Source organism: Cnephaeus nilssonii (assembly GCF_951640355.1).
Source record: "Cnephaeus nilssonii genome assembly, chromosome: 14".
Classification (NCBI taxonomy): Eukaryota; Metazoa; Chordata; class Mammalia; order Chiroptera; family Vespertilionidae; genus Cnephaeus; species Cnephaeus nilssonii.
This window is the reverse complement of record NC_137085.1, coordinates 32,750,398-32,767,967: the sequence shown is the minus strand read 5'-3', so window position 1 is coordinate 32,767,967 and position 17,570 is coordinate 32,750,398. Positions and strand designations below refer to the sequence as shown.

Sequence of the window (17,570 nt, the reverse complement as noted above, 5' to 3'; positions counted from 1 at the left end):
GTTATCACCCCTACCCCCTGCCCCTTCAGGTCAGGAACTATACATCCAGGAAGCTGGGCTTCTGGATTGGGCACCAGGAGACCTAGATTCTTGTTTCAGATCTGCCTCAATCGGTAACCTTGACCAAGTTATTTACCCTCATTGGACTTGGGTTTCTTCATCTGAGAAAAATGCTATTAGGTCTCAAAAGTGTTTACAGTCCTTGAATATATTATCAAAGTCAGATGACATTAAAATAAACTATGAGGGGTTTTTAATACCTTCACCTAGGATAATTACTGTTTAAATATGCTACTTGATAATGTTTGTTTCCCGAAGCATACAGTTCTTTACAGTTAATGTTAAAATAATTTCTAGTTTGTTTGTACAGGTTTAGATAAGACTTCAGCTAGTAGAAGGATCAAAACGTTGACATAGCCCCCCAAACCCCAACTGTATTATAAGTAAATGTGATGCTTTTAAAGAGCATTTACTATTGACAATCAGTGAAATCAATCAGCATCAATAGGAACATATGCAGCATTGATCTGTTTTAAATAATTTAGGTGAGATTAGGACTGTAGGCAAGATTTCCAGTCTTTTTAAAAAAATATTATTTAATGAAGTACTGCAATAGTGACCTTCAATGTTTTGATGATCAATCTATATAACATCAAGGCACACAAACCCAAGTCAACTTCAGTTGAACCCTTTCCCCAGTCAGAAATCTCTAGGATCTGTTCAGAGTGGGTTCCCACACTGAATAGATGTGAAAACGACTGTGATGCATGGGGTCTTCAGCTGAGCAGGGGCAGGAATCTCTCTGAAGCTCTCTGTAGGGAGTTAAATCAACCTTGATAAGGGTACAAAATATTGATGGATTCCAGGGTTGCATATGTCTTCTTAAACCAAACAATGGTTGAATAAAATCCCCTATTGATGACACAGAAATCTGGAGCGGGGAAAAATGTGAGCTTTCTGATGCTATTAACTCTCTCTTTTTCAATTTAGTTGCTCCAACTATCACATTTCTCGAATCTCCAACCTCAGACCACCACTGGTGCATTCCATTCACTGTGAAAGGCAACCCCAAACCAGCGCTTCAGTGGTTCTATAACCGGGCAATACTGAATGAGTCCAAATACATCTGTACTAAAATCCATGTTACCAATCACACGGAGTACCACGGCTGCCTCCAGCTGGATAATCCCACTCACATGAACAATGGGGACTACAAATTAGTTGCCAAGAATGAGTATGGGAAGGATGAGAAACAGATTTCTGCTCACTTCATGGGCTGGCCTGGTGATGACGGTAAGTACTTGATGCTTTGGCATCTGGAGAGAGGATAGGGTCTACCATTCAACTATGGACAAAATCATGTACAACAACAACCCCCTCCCTCAACCCAGTGGCTTACAACATCATTATTTAGTCTCATTATTTTGAAATACCTGGTCATTCTCATGGGTCTGTAAAAGACCCACAGCTTTGTCCTGTGGGTCTTTATTCGGGGGTGCAGGGTGAAACAGCAATACCTACACAGGAGACCTGCTTCCTATGGTGAGTATAGAGTTCAAAAAGACAACAAGACAACTAGAAATGTGCAAGGCTTCTTAAGGCCTAGCACATGTTCAGAACTGGCACATGGTCTCTTCAGTCTATATGCCCTTGGTCAAAGCAAGTCCCAGGGCCAAAGCCAATCCAGGGGTAGGGACTCCTATTTCTATCAAGAAGGTGATGGTGGGGTTGAATAAGTTTGAACAATGATCTGATATACACATTATTTTTATCCCAACTGTTTAATGAGATTTTGTAGTGACAGTGGCAAAACCATGAGCAGAAGGAACGTGTTTGGTTGGCTCCTGAACAAATTAAGATGTATTTTCTAGCCCCTTATCCATTTGGAACTCAGGATCCCACTTTCTGATCCATGGATGAGAAACCAGTGCCTGGGCATGTTTTGCTTACCTGGACTGACTGAGTTGAGGCCTCCTTTTGATCAGGTCCTGTATTGTTTTTCTAGGACTGGTGATAGTTTCTGTCTGACCAGTGGCTTGGGTTGGGAAAAGGGTGGCTGGCATCAGGAATCTGTTCTGGGGCCAGCAGCAGGATTTTAGCGTGAGCCCCGATAACAGCAAGGATAGTTGTCATGCCTTTACCTGCTTCAGATCCTGTGGTTCAGAGGAGTATTCTTGCTTGCTTGGTGTTGTTGCCCAGAGACCTGTTGCTGTTGTGGAGGCTGAGGCTTGTGTTTGGATATTGGGACCTGTACATGAGTTGAATTCCTCACCATAATAGCTCTGAGTTAATCAAAGCCAACAAAGATGGCTTGGCAGAAGGAAGGGAAAATAGAAACGTGGAGGCCCATGAGATAGGGGCTGCTTGGGAAGCATAAACTCCTGTGGCTCGCAGGGCAGCCCCATGGACAAAGGTGGTGCATGCGAAGCCACCTTCAGCAAACAGTAAATGAGAATGTCATAATTCTTAATCAAAATAAGTGTTCCCATCCTGGAATTTATTACACAGCTATGTAATTCACAAGTTTCCTTAGTGTTCAAACTGTGATTTGAATTCTATAAGTTTGATTTACAAATATCCTTTCAGAAGTGTATAAAACACACAATGTTTGGATGCCTTACCCAGACAGCCCTGGCAGCGGCCATTCCCATTAATTCTTCCTCTTAATTGAGTTTAGCTGTTTGGCTACATTTGCTGTAGTAAATCTCTAGATTACTGTGTGTTTTTTTCTTGTATGTTACAAGGACTACAGCTTCATAGGTTAACTCAGGGACTCTGCTTTGGGACAACTGCTTTTGGTTTGTTCTTAAGTAAACTTTTTATTTGTGAATAATTTTAGATTTACAGAAAAGTTGCTTACAGTAGAGAGAGTTCCCAGCTACCTTGTACCCAGTTTTTACTATCGTTGACATCTTGCAGCACTGCAATACATCTGCTAAAATGAAGAAGCTGACATTGGTATATTACTGTTAACTAAACTGCAGACTTTATTTGAATTTTGCCAACTGCTTTTTGAAACTGTTGGAGGTGAATTTGTGCAGGGTGAAGGTCAGGCATTTAAAAGTTTTAGAAGTGGCCTGTGTGCTTTGATGTATGCACAGTTCTGTCCATGTAAAGCCAGTAGCTTCTATTTTAGGTGGGATTTTGATGTATTTTGTTTTGAACGCTTCTGTATGGTGCCAGTGTTTGGTAGAGCTTACCTCCTCTTATCCATGTGGCCTCATTTTTATCAATTATTTCTGTTTGTTTTAACTCAGCTAGAGATAGGAGAATTGTTTTCTGGCACAAGAATAGCTTGGAGTCTCTAAAATATCCTTTTTAAAATAAATAACCATTTATTTATTAAAATAAAAATTAAGCACAATATTATAAATGTCTTTAAAATGTAAATATCTGCTTTAGAAAAGACTGATTTTGTTTTTTTTCTCTTTAAGTATTTACTCAAGGACCAGCTCTCAAGGAGTAATAAATGAAAGTGGAAATGTAAGAGACTTGGCCCAGAGTGACAGTGGATATAAATGGCCCTCGTGGGCCATACACCAGTGTGACCAATTATAGCTTGACCTCACTTGGCTTGTGTGATAGCATCTTTGTGGGTACTTACAAGATTTGTAGCCAGAGCCAGAGCATACAGATAATGGCTTTGCATAGAATGGATTCCTTTCCCTGTCCTCCCCATTTAAAATGAAAGAAAAATAAATAGCAAATATATGCAATTCATTTCCCTGCTGGTCTAAAAGGTACATTCCAAGTTAAGGACAACAGGTCAAGTTTGAGTTTATATGTGTTCCGTATTTCTGCTGTCGTCATATAGTAACTGATGAAGTTTAGCTTTTATAAATATTTCTGATAAAATGTTTTAGCTATATTTTCTCAGTTGTTTTGATGAGATCCCTCCTTTTAAACATTGTGAGTTTCCTGGCTTACAAGGAAGCAGGCAACCTGGGATCATAGTGGAGTGGGTTTGCATGACCACACAGAGCCAGGAGAATTAACATGACAGTGCTGCTGTCCTCAGTGCGTGTTCCTCTTCAGCTCAGAACCGAGATTTTCATGGGATGGTCCACCTGCCTTAGGAACTCATTCTCTATTTGGAGCTAGAGGATGAAGCGTGTTGGAAGAAATTAAAACAGAAGTAAAAACAAAAAGTCCCTAAAACAGAAATGGGTGAGCTGTGAGCATGGAAGAGAACAGACTGGTTGGAAGTAGTTACATTCCTGATGGCCTTGACTTTCGAGTGACATGGAAATACTGGATATGGTGCCCCATAGAACACGGGGGAAGCCACTGGTCAGGCATCCACACTGACTCCTCTTGGATATCAATAGTAATAATGATAAAATATAGAATAATTGTTGAACTGAGATGCATTTTAATTGGGTTTGGCAAGAAGTAGGATGAATTTAATGCATGGCTTACGGAGGCTTGGGAGAGTGAATTAAAAAGTAGAAAGAGCAGTGCAGGGATACACGTAGAAAGCATGGGGCTATCTGAGAATTCTCCAAAGATTCTGCTGGATCCTGTTTAGCTTACGGGCCAAAAATAAGCCTGTCTGAGGTGAAATTGATCCACTCTGTGGCTGTCATTGGAATTCAATCCCACATATAGAAAAATCCTCTTCATGACATGAAAGTGTGTGTGTAGGCTGCGTGGAGGTTAGAAGTGGTGAGGGTGTCTTTTAAGTAGAATTTTAAACAAAAATTAATGGCATGATGCTTGTGAGTGTCATGAGGGAGAATCCTGGAGACTTTGCTAGTATCTTCAAATCAGCACACCTTTCCAAGGTCAGATAGCTCTATGAACGTGAGTTGATTGTTTAAGAGTACATTTTTTTCTATGGAAATCATTACCGGAGTGACTAAACATTTAGACTTGGAACAAACCTAACCAGGGAACTAGTCAATAAAATACCTTGGTTTGAAGCTTCCCATTCTTTAGGCAGTACATAAAGAGAGTCTCCATGGCCCACTCATTCAGGAAGAATGTCACAGCTCAAGAATGCTCATTCACACACGCAGTGGGAGTTAGTGACTTATGCTTCCTAATTCAGGAGCTGTTGTCTCCTATGCAAAATTTGCATCAGGAACCAACTATAAATACTGAAAGAGTTTTCCCCACAGCTTCTTTGTGCTGTTTTACCAAGAAATTCATGACATCTGGATGAACTAGAGCACTTAGAATTACCCTCAAACTGGCAGATTTAGATCTGGTGTACTTAGGCCGAAGAATGTAGAGAAAGGAAATTCCTCCAAATGTATAGCATTGAGAAAATACCCTCCCGCCCCCATCACTTGCCCCCCAGGCCATTTGTCAGTTCCCATTTCTTGTCCTGGGAGTGAAAGGAAAGTTCTACCTGCCTTTCTGCCTTAAATAACTGTGAAGACTGGTTCGGCCATAAACCCATACTAATCATGATAATTAAGATTTATACTTAAATAGCTCTTTATGTCTCGAGAGTACTAATGTTAATTAATTATGCTTCCCGAAACTCCCAAGGACTTGCCAGAGCCAATGCTATTATCCGCTCCTGTCATGGGGAAGACCGCTTTGTACAGGAAAAGTGAGCAGACTCACTCCCCATGCTGCCTACATTCATGGCTCACTCAGAAATGAAACTCAGACATCTGAACCCCCAATATTTTTGGGCCCTGAGGTCAGCCTGCCATTCAGAAAGGGGAGAGGAAAGGGATCTGGAATCAAAAGGCAAACCACTATGAGCTAGAAAACACTGTTGACAAAGGCCAGTTCATTTGAAAAGACCAGGCCTTTTGCTATGGCTTTATCATATGGAATTCTTTGAAATACTTTGCAAGATCACACTAAAGAGAATCTCAAAATAGAATTGAAAGAAAAGTCTTTTCTTTTTCTTTCTCTCTTATTTTTTTTTTAGGGCATTGGAGAGAGACTAAAAGCTTAAAGGAGGGAAACAGATGTGTTTTCTGGCCTCCACCATTATTTTTATCTTTGCAACAGAATGGAAAGGGAACCCCACTGTCAGGCTACCTATCTTCCCACAAATTGTTTATTCCTACCAATGTTTTTTTTTTCCTTTAACTGTACAGTCTTACAGTTAAAAGTCATAAAGATTTACTCATGAAGATTTACATAAACTTATAAGATTTACTCATGAGCAATAACTGAGATTAGAAGATGGAAATTAAAAAATCCTCATTAAAGTCATTTAGCATCAAATTAAGAGGATGATGAGGTGCTCTGGTTTGATATCATTTTGGGGGTGGGAAGGTGATTTTATGGACCATGTTTAGAAGCCTAAATGCCCCACAGGTCTTCTCTTGGGGGTGCAGACATTGCAGGTTTAATACAGAGCTTGTTGGGAGTGCATGTGCGACTGTGATACAGTCTCCATTGTTCTTTTCCCAGGAGTGCTTCAGGCTGAACTCCGGCCCTGTTAGTCTTCCTCCTGTAGTTCTAGGCAACATGCCTTAGGTCAGAACCTAAGTGCAAGTGAGTGTAGGAGGGACGCTCAACAAATCCTTCAGAAAGTAGAACTTGAACATCAGACAGGCAAACATTCCTGCTTGGCGCTTCTGCCTGTGAGTGATCTGTGGAGGGAGAATGTGGTCTGCAGCTTGTTTGGAATGCCAGTGGGATGGAATGGAGTTCCTAGATTCCCATATTCTATTCCAGAGATTCCCAACATGAAGCTTTCCGGCTAGATGCCACCTCCTGCTGCCTAGATTTGAGACTTCTTATGCAATGAGAGCTACTAGGATAGGATTCAAGGAAGCCTAACCCTTCTCAAATCCCCACTGCAGGTGCAAAACTCAAGTCCAGTGTTGCTCATTCATTTTTCATTCATTCTCTTTCTGTTGGCTTTTCCCCTCAGAGCTAGCCGTTGCCTTGCCTAAGTCACCTTTCAGTCCTGAATATCACCAACCGGGGTTTCTACCATTAGCATATAGCAATATATGACGGACATATTGAAACTAAATAAAAGAAACCAGGTAGAAATTAGACTTAAAAATGGCAGGATATTTTCAGAATTTGACCATTGCCAGAAGTCAAAGAGGAAAGTGGTGATTGCTTCCTGTGTCTGCATTTAAAATGATGTTAATAACCACCTCACAATGGGAATGTAAACATCCTGGGAGGTTCGCTTGACTAAGCAGTTGCCAGAAGCAAAATCCGATCCTTGGTGAGCTGGGGTCAGCTGGAGTAATGTGACCCTTCTTCTGCATAAATGCTAGGTCTGGGCACCCTCCACGTGCCAGGCTTCCCAAACCTTTGTACCTGGAGAGGCATTTCTTTATTGTGACAAGTAGGCCCTCATCAGACGTAGTACAGTATGCTAGGGAGGGAAAATAAAGCAACAACAACAAAAAAATCCATCTTTGTTCCTCCCATATTGTCTTTCTGTGAGTTTCATAATCTTGCACTAAATTTAAATTTAGTGATAGTACATCTCATACATCTGGGAAGATGAAGTGGGAAATTGTGCTTTCCAGAAATTTTAGACGTCACCCAATGGCTTTGCGGTTAAACTTGGTGGGAAAGGCACGCAGCGATAGGCGTCAGAAATCTGGACAATAGCCTGTGTTACAGATTATAGGCTAACTTGTGTACTTTTGGTCCCACCCCCAAATCCCACTTTTCTGTACCTGACATTGCTACATTGGATTAATTCAATGTTTTGGATTTTCCGGGGAGCTTTGTGTGAGGAATGTGTTTGGGTGCTCCCTTTCTGTGATGTGGCTGATGGCACCTCTCCGTCATTTCGATCGAGGCCCTGCCAATGTGCGGCTTAGATAAATCTGCTTCAAATCCTCAAAGTCATCTTCAATGACTTTCTTATGGAATTATACCTGTAAAAGTGGGTGGTGACTGGGTGTGGTGTCTCTGAGGGCATGAGAACAGATCAGGGTGACCAGTAATCCCAGTTTTAGCACTAACAGCCCTATGCCCAGGGAAAGCCCTCATTCCTGGACAAACGGCAAGGATTTGCCTGGAAACTTCAAGTCAAATGTCTCAGTTTTAAAACTTCAAGTCCAATGTCTCAGGATTCCCCTTAGTCTCTGGCAATCTGGGATGGTGGGTCACCCTAGCACAAAAGGAGGTTCTCATACGTATATCCAAATACTTAAAATATATAAATCAAATTAATGAGTTGTTAAATAAAATAGGTGCTATCCTCCTCCAAACATGCTTGTAATGATCTGGAAGGCTGGGTTTGAAGATCGGATTGTCAGACTCTCAGAGTTTTTCCAGCTAAAGTAATTTGTGATTTTTCTTGATTTTTTTTTTTCTTTTTTAGAGGGGTGGAGGTTGTGGGCCTCGGGAGGGGAACAGAGTTAACATAAAGTAAACAGAATTTCAGATTTTATTTACCTGTCCTATAAAAACAATTTATTCAGTCATAAAATCTTCAATAAATATTTGGCTCATTTTAGTGGGAATAAGTTAGTATTTTTAAACTCTAAATGCATACTTACAATTTTTTGCTTTGTTTTGCTTTTTAGGTGCAGACCCAAATTATCCCGATGTAATTTATGAAGGTAGCTATCACATTGTCTTTATTTTGTATTTTTTTCAAAATGTTTGTCTAGCATGAAATAAATCAGCTAACAGAACACCTTTAAGTGCAGTTAAATACAAATTTCAGGTAACACATAGACCAAAATAATACTTCTAAAAAAATGGTTCTCTCTATATATATTTATCCTCACCCAAGGACATGCTTAGAGAGGAAGGGAGAGAGAGAGTGAAACATTGATCGTTGCTTCTTGTATGTGTAGGATTAAACCTGCAACTCAGGCATTTGCCTTGACCAGGAATCGAACCGACAACTCTTTGGTGCACAGGACAACACTAAACCAAATGAGCCATTCTGGCCAGGCAAAATCATTTAATATTGATGACCATTTTCCCTTGATATTTACAGTGCCTGTAAATAGCATTTCTGTCTCATGCTCTGTTCTTGGAAGTAGTAAATCCATTCTGTTACAACAATTTGTTTCCATAATTGGGAACTAATTGCCTGTTTAAAAGCCATGGCTACCAAGAAAACGGTGGTGTATCGGTTTCTAGTTATGACAGTAAACCCAATTCAAAATTACGTTTCTTATATAATAAGGAAGTTTGGCTCACAGACAGGCTCCTCAAAAGTATTTTAGGGTTGATTAAACCAGCAGCTTAATCATGTCATCAGGGACCCAAGTTTTTTTCATCTCTACCCTCCTCTGCCCATTGTTCTGCCTTCACCAATGCCGCCCCATGCGTTATTAGCTGAGGCCAACAAAGGGGCTACGGTTGTTCACATTGATTTGAGAAAAGGAAGAGTTTCTGAAAGGGTTCCAGAAGAAAGGTAATTTTTCCAGAAACCTCCATCTGATCCTCCTTGTATTGGATTCAAGACCCAGTTGGGTCATGAACCATTTTTGCCTCCGTGACTGATAAGCAGGATGGATTACCCCTTGACTAACTAGAACCTGGAGTTTAGATTAGTTTCCCTGAAGGATGTGCTTGAACCCCTTGAATAAAATGGGGTTCTTTTAGGAATGTGGGAGGGGGAAACCTAAAGGTACTTTATATTAACTTTTAACCACACATCTCATCTGTACTTTACCATTTTAGTCAAATGCCAGGGATGTTTTGCTAGGTGTGAAAATCCATCTTTCACAGATTTTCAAACCACCTTCATGGCCAGGAGGCCTCTGTTTGGGAAAGTGCAGGCTGAATTTTAAGACTTGGTTTGAAGTTTGAGATTGATTCAAAGTTAGATTTATTAAAATATTATATTTATACATTTATTTCATAAAATATTTTTCTTTAATTTTATATTTTTACATACACACTGAATGTAAAAATATAAAAATATTGTTTTTTTCTAGAAATGATTCTCTAAGCTAATTTTAACTAGGAGATTATATTTTCTTTACCTGCTTTATACATGTTAAACTACAATTCCATCATGCTCTGTTTTGTATGATTTTGTGCATATGATTTGTTTATTTTTGTTTTTATTTATCTTAATATGGTTTAAAGGAAGAGTATCTCAAATTGTATCACAGAGAAATATGTTTTCATTGTGATTTAACATTTTAAAATTATGCTTTGGACTCCTTCACAGTAATTTCAAGAATTAATGTCATCTTTCCATTGGCCTCAGATAGCACTTTGTCTTTGGATCACAATGCCATGATATTAAACTATAGATACTTTAATGATTTAATTTTGCCATGAGTGGCTGGGTATGATATGAAGAGGTAAAAATAAGCAAGTAAATGATATCCCTTAATGATTGAAATTAAATTTTAATACATTTAAAATGGAAATGGTGAGCATATAGTTTTGCAGTCAAAAACAAAACAGCAGACAGATAGAAAATAGATGCTTTTTCTGTTACTTGCATTCAAATTCAAAGGAACACTGCTAATAAAAATATAATTTAAATTGGTTACCCCAAGGCTTGCATAAAAATTCTACCAAGAGAGTTTAGCTGGGGCTGACTTAATGAGTTTGTTTATTCAGGATGCAAATTGAAGGCACTATATCTATTTAGGAAAAAAATACAAAGTATTTATACAGAACATTGTCTGCATTATGTTTACTAAATTTTCTGACTTTTATATGCAATATTGCTAATAAAAAAACTTTGACTGATACAAAAAAATCAGTCATTAATTTTCTAAAATTGATTCAGAAGATGGCAACTACTTCTGAGACAGGTTGATGTGAGAATGCATCCTTACAATTCTAAAGATTATGTTGGCACAGCTCCCTGTCTATTAATTCTGAAAAAGAAATATTAATTGTTCATAACTCTTCAAAAAAGTTAATGTGTGTACCCAAGTTCCCTATCAGTTTGCTCCCACATTTCATCTCTAGTAGCTGCTTCTTACCCAAATAGGATGCATCTGCCTTGGCATCCGTGCTGCTGATTTCCAGTCTGGTTCAGGTCTAGGCTCTGCCACCTTCTTGCCAGTTGACCTTAGACTAGTTAATGAACATTTTTCATTTGCAAAACTGATGGTTAGACTCGGTCTTTAAAGACTCTTCCAGGTCTATAAATCTGTGACTCATAGATGATTGATTCTCTTTTGTATTTTTGCCAAGTGCTTCATCAGAAAAGGCATATAGTCTTACATGCAAAGAAACACCCTACACAAGGTTTAGAATTTGACCACCAAAACAAGGATGCAGAGATCTGGGTTGAGGATGAAGTTGGCAGTGCGCAGTCCCAGTGCTGCAATGGGTTTAACCCAGCCGTCGGGTCCTGTTCTTCCCCAGCCAGGCTGTCAGTGGTTTGGAATCTTGTGATCTGTCTGGCTTTGTTTCAGGTCATACTGTGGCTTCGTGTTTGTTGATAGCTTAATGACAACTTCACTATTCTGTCTCTTTCCCTTTTCTCCAATTTAAGATTTTGGGACTGCAGCGAACGACATCGGGGACACCACGAACAGAAGTAACGACATTCCTTCCACAGATGTTGCTGACAAAGCCGGGCGGGAGCCTCTCTCGGTGAGTGGGATAGATAGTTGTTTCCTAGGCTGGTTCTGAGCATTTTGGATGCTTACTGTTGGAGGTAGCTAGCATATTGTCTTTATTTTGAATGTTTTAAAAATGTTTGTCTAAAATGAAATACATCAACCAAAAGAAGACTTTTGGAGCTGCCTCAAGGCAAATCTTTCAACAAGACCTTTTTATTGCTCAGATGTAAACAGGGCATTGACTACTGGAGGGATTAATAGAAAGGTTTAAGAGACGTGATAAAGGTAGCCTCTGACTTATTGCTAGTGGTTCCTGTTTTAAATATCTGTCCTTTAAGAAGTTATTATTAGAAGAGCAAGAAAGCAGCTTTCTCGTACAGGCACATATATAATTATTTCTGTCTTCCACACCTCCACACTGATCTTCTTAAATATTTTAATAAGTTTCAGTGCCTACCACATGTAAGGATATATATGTGGTCCGTTTTTTTTTTTGTTTGTTTGTTTTTGAGCTTAAAGTTCAGTCAGGGGCTTGAGATGTGAATCATAGTGCCTCACACAGATAGAGGTGGAGCTATGTGGTGCGAGAAATAGCAGTAGTGGGGCTGGCACTCTTCCTTCCTGCGGGGAGAGCCAGGAGTCTTTGAGGACAGGTGGCGTTCTTCATGGCTGGTGCAGGATGCTTGGGATTTGGACATAGAGGAACAGAAGGGAAGGGATTTGGGGGTGTGAACAGGAGCCTGCAGACTGGAAAACAGTGGTGATTGGAAGGTAAGGCAGGTGAAGGGTGGCAGTTGGAGGCAAGGTTGGAGAAGTTGGCTGTGCCAGGTGATGAGGATTTGAAACACAGTGCCAGGTGGTTAGATTTATTGCACAGTGAGGAGGCAATGAAAGGGGATTGTGAGAGCCCCAAGATCACAGGGCTCCAGGGTTCTGGGCTGGGGTGATCTGTCAGCTGCTCAGGTAAAAACCCAGCAAATTTCCTCCATTTTTCCCTTTTCTTCACTTGTGTGAACCCAGTTGCATGTCCAGTGAACTCTGCATCCTTATAAACTCCAAATATTTCCCCACGTCCGGGGGAGAGGGGAAGGAGAGAGGTGGCAAACCAAGGCCTGCAGGCCAGCTTCTGGCTCAGGACCTGTTTCTGTGAGGTCTGCAGGCTAAGAATAATTTCTACATTTTTAAGTGGTTTGAAAAAAATCAAAAGAAGGATGATTTGTAACATGAAAATTTTATGAAATTCAAATATCTGTTCATAAATAAAGTTTGCTTGGAAAGTAGTCATGTCCATTTGCATGTTGTCTGTGGCCACTTTTGTGCTGTGCTAGAATGCCAGGTGTAGTTGTAGGTGTGCAAAGCTGGAAATATTTACTGTTTGACCCTTTACAGAGAGAGTTTGCCACCATTGCTCATTCCTGGGTGACTGCCACGCCTTCTACCTTTCCTACGCTCCCACTCTTGTCATCTTCCTGCCTCCACACAGCAACACAAGTGACCTTTGAAAAGTAAAAATCAGATTACTCTTTTATTATCATTCTCAGAGTCTTCCCAATACATTGTAAAAAAACTTACATTATAAAAGCCCAAATCCTCACAGTGGCTAACATGGCCTCTACCTACCTTGCTGGTCTCTGTCTTTCTGACTTCATCTCCCACATCTCCTCACTGCTTACTATCTGCCTTTAAAAAAATTTTTTTTTTATGGATTTCAGAGAGGAAGGTAGAGGAGAGAGAAATAGAAACATCAATGATGAGAGAGAATCATTGATAAGCTGCTTTCTGCACACTCCACACTGGGGATCTAGCCCACAACCCAGGCATATGCCCTGACCAGGACTTGAACCGTGACCTCCTGGTTCATGGGTCGACGCTCAGCCATTGAGCAACACCAGCTGGGCACCACCTGTCTTTTAAAAATAATCTCTTGCATGCTCCAGGGTTGCTCTTGTCTCACAGCCTTAACATTTGCTGTTCCCTCTATAAAGCATGCATTTCCCAAAAGTCACCACATGGCTTTATGTAGGATGGCCAGCAGGCAGCCATTTCCCTATGTAGTTATTATTGTCTGTAATTACCTTGCTTGCTTATTTGTTTGCTTGTTTAATGTCTTTTTCCTTCCCCTAGATTCTTTAGTAAGATTCGCAGTAGGCAACCTGGTCAGTATTTTTCATAGCTGTATCCCTAGTCGCTAGAATAATTCCTGGTATCAAGGAGGTACTCAATGAAAATCAGGCTGATTAGATTCATATGAATTCTATAGACTGGGTTGCCAAACAGAGAGATTGGAAGTGGGGTGATAAGTTAGGGGTCTGGTACAGTAATAGAAAGATGTGATGTGTATTTAAACCAGGGCTATGGCAAAGAGAATGGGAGGCTCAAAATATGCACATCCAGTCTATGGAGACACACACACACACACACACACACACACACACACACACACACATATTTCCACTGATGATTCTATGCATTACATTGAAACAGCAGGACAAATGCTGTGATCAGTCAACTGTAGAATGCTTTTACCTTCTGCCTTGTGCAATCATTTCAGTTTTTATTCTAACTCCCAACCACTTAATGTTTTTAATTTGAGAAAATGTTTTTGTGTCCATAGGAATTTGAGAGTATGTGTTAATCCCACAGGTGTGTAGGTATTCCAGTTACTAAAAATTATGTCAACTGCAGTTTTCTCTTTTGAATCCAAATGATAAATTTAAGCTCCTCACTGGCATATCTTAGTGATGTTTGAACTGTCTACAGGAGGGTCACTGGAAAGCAAGATCAGTTAAAATAATCTGTGTTAAGTCTCTACATTTATGACTCTACCTGAGGCCCCTGGAAATATGTATGAGGGGTATAAGAAAATATTTTTAGAATTTAAAAGAAAATTTAAAAATTATGCATGGATCAGATATTTTATATATAAAATACACATAATTTTTAAATTTTCTTTTAAATTCTAAAAATTCTAAAAATATTGTCTTATACCCCTCACACATATTTCCAGGGGCCTCAGGTAGAGTCATAAATGTAGAGACTTAACACAGATTATTTTAACTGATCTTGCTTTCCAGATCACAGACCATATATATATATATATATATATATATATATATATATATATATATATATATAGTCCGTGATCACAGGGGTGGGGGGGGATTACTCAATTAAAAGAAGTTTCACAGCCACGAGGTGATGCAAAAGTTAAAGTTTTCAGAGCACTTGGAAGACAGCCCCAAACACTCACCTTTCTGTTCCAAGAGGTCCCACAAAACTTGCTGGATTTCCAGAGGAGGGCAACTCCTTGTTTTATGCTAAGAGATATCCTCAGGTAAAAATGAACCAACCAGCCAGCCAACCAAACCACAAAACTCAACCAACCATTCTACGCTGTCTTCAGTCTTCGCTCTGGCCTGGATATGCAAATTAACTGCCATCTTGGTTGGGTTAATTTGCATACTCGCCCTGATTGGCTGGTGGGCATGGCTTGTGGGTGTAGCTAAGGTATGGTCAACTTGCATGTTTCTCTTTTATTAGAGAGGATTTTTGAGGAAATGATTCTTCTCATTTTCAAGAGAAGCTTTGTTTATTAAAGTATTCTTTACATTTAAAAGCTGCTTTAATAGGTCTAAGTATTTGTTGGCAGATCATTAATTGCTTTTCAGCAGTAATACCCCTTCTCTGCAGGTTGAATTAAGTGTTCTTTAATAATGCAGAGAAGGCAGTGCAGATATTCTTATTCACATGGACAAATGAGGAAATAGAGACTTGGGGAAGTGAAGGCTCTGATCTAGTTCTTACAGGTAAAAGCAAAGTGTTCTGCAAACATAAGGACTCAGATCTCCTGAATGCCACTCAAGTACTTTCCAGAGTGATAAGAGACTACTGTGGGACTTCAGAGAGGTCCTGGGACTCAGGGCTAAGTCCTCCAACCTTTCTCCATCCCAGGTTCCTTATCAGTAAAATAGAGTTTGAATTTGTTTCTTTAGGTATTCTCCTTCTACCCACAGAAGTCTGGAAATATTAATAAGGTGGAGAAACCTAGAGCTAAAATACCATGATCTCTTTCCCATGAAAATGTTAGAAATAAAGATTAAAAAACAAAACAAAAACAAACAAGTCCAAACTAATTAGGCAAATCGAGGGAAATGATCTTGGTTAGAACAAGTTGATCCAAAGCTAGCTTTTTAGGAATCATTACCATGTTGTTTGTATATAGACTGTGGAGAGAGTTTAGTGTATATTTAGACACTTGCAAAAGCTTTTTGTGAGAGAGCCACTCACAGCTCAAGTACCAGAGAAGAGAATTATCACGCCTTTGCCAAGTGCTTGGCATGTGCTTTTCTCTGTGCTTTGTGACTTATTTAATGCTGTCCCCATATGACACCAGAGAAGGTGTTGTGGAGGATTAGCCATGTGTTTTTATTATCCTGTCTTCCCTTCCAGCCACATGCTTAGGAGAGGTAATGTAGTGGGTAAATTATAGGGTTTATACTTAAGCAGACTTTCGTTCAAATCCCAAGCTTCGAAGGTGTGATCTTGGGCTGCTTATTAATTTTTTCCTAAATCTATTTTATCATTATTATGATCATCATGATAGCTGACATAGGAAGCTGGGTAAGAAAAAAGGTGAAGGGATTAAGCAAAAACAAACAAACAAACAAACAAAACAAACAAACAAAACTATGTATAAACCACAGAGGCACAGACAACAGTATGGTGATAACCAGAGGGAAAGGGGCAAAGGGTGGGTGGAAGAGGGCAGAGGGGGATAAATGGGGACAGAGAGAGACTTTACTTTGGATGATGGGTACGTGATGCACTGTGGAGATGATGTTTTGTTGAGTTGTACACTTGAAATCTGTCTGGTTTAGTTAACCAATGTCACCCAATAAACTCAGTAAAAATGATAGCTGACATTCATTTAATATCTACTGTAGATAGATACCATTCCAAGCCCATTATCTGCATTAACTCACTGAGGATTTACAACTTGTAAAGTGGAATTATTATATTCCCTCTTTACACATGAAGATCATGAGATTCTGAAAGGTTAAGTAATTTTGAAGTCATGAAACTAATAAATGGTAAATCTAAATTTTAAACTCAGAAAGAACCCACATTCTTAATCCTCTCACTGTGAGGATGTATCAGTTAGGATAAGCTATGCTGCAGTAACAAGAATTCCCAAATCTTAGTGGCTTAAAGCAACAAAGTTTTAATTCTTGCTTTAGTACATATGTTGGCAGGAAGTTCTTCCAGCTTCATCCTTATTGCAAGACTAGGCTGACAAGCAGCCACCTTTTGGAAAATTAGCATTTATGGCAGAGGTGGAGAGAGCAGTAGAGCAGAGTTTCTCAACATTGGCACTGTTGACATTGTTATTGTCGATGACTACATCTTTGTTGTGGTGGTGGGATGCTGTTCTAGGTACTTTAGGATGTTCTGCAGCATCCCTGGCCTCAACTCACTAGATGCTTTCCCATAGTTGTGACAACCCCAATTTTCCCAATGTCCCATGAGTGCAGCATTCTCCCTGTTTGAGAACCACTGCCTTAATCTAAGATCTTGCAGCAGCAATGAAATCAGCTGCCTTTACAACAAATGCTTGCCAATCCTGGTGTAGAGAATCAAACTTTTCTTGGCAGCAGGGCCTTGGGGTGAGCAGTAGGAATGGAAGGAGACACACAGCCCTGCATCCAACTTTGTTTCTAAAATGTTACTGTGCATTTCGTTAGCATCATGCACTTGTCCCTCTGTGATCTCCAGCTCAGGGGTGAGACAGGATTCACATAGAATTTACTCTCTGCATTTACCCTCTCAACTTATAGAATCCACATCTTGCAATTACATTTTTAAATTAAAAAGAAACAACTGTGAATTGACCTCTATCATACATATAGAGAAGTGTACACATCGTAAGTCTACAACCTAATGAGCTTTCACAAGTGAACTCACCCACACGTGCCATCTTGCTTCTTTCCAGGCCCACTCAGTGCTCCAGAGAACCCTGACTTCTAAGAGCAACTTAAAAAATATTTTTATTATAAACATTTTCAAACGTGCACAACAGTTGCAAGAACAGTAAAATGAATCTCATTATATCTTTCACCAACTTCA

The 17,570-nt window shown here is 39.7% G+C and overlaps 1 protein-coding gene across 2 annotated transcripts in view; it reads left to right on the top strand.

Moving 5' to 3' along the window:
* The window catches only part of NTRK2 (neurotrophic receptor tyrosine kinase 2), a gene marked incomplete at its 3' end in the record, with an annotated part of 314,958 nt that overhangs the window by 57,139 nt on the left and 240,249 nt on the right, over positions 1–17,570 (top strand). For both annotated transcript variants that reach the window (XM_079790908.1, XM_079790909.1), the window contains exons 11-13: positions 991–1,293; positions 8,478–8,513; positions 11,378–11,478. In XM_079790908.1, the coding sequence (XP_079647034.1) occupies positions 991–1,293; positions 8,478–8,513; positions 11,378–11,478 (440 nt within the window). The remainder of the gene's footprint in view (positions 1–990; positions 1,294–8,477; positions 8,514–11,377; positions 11,479–17,570) is intronic.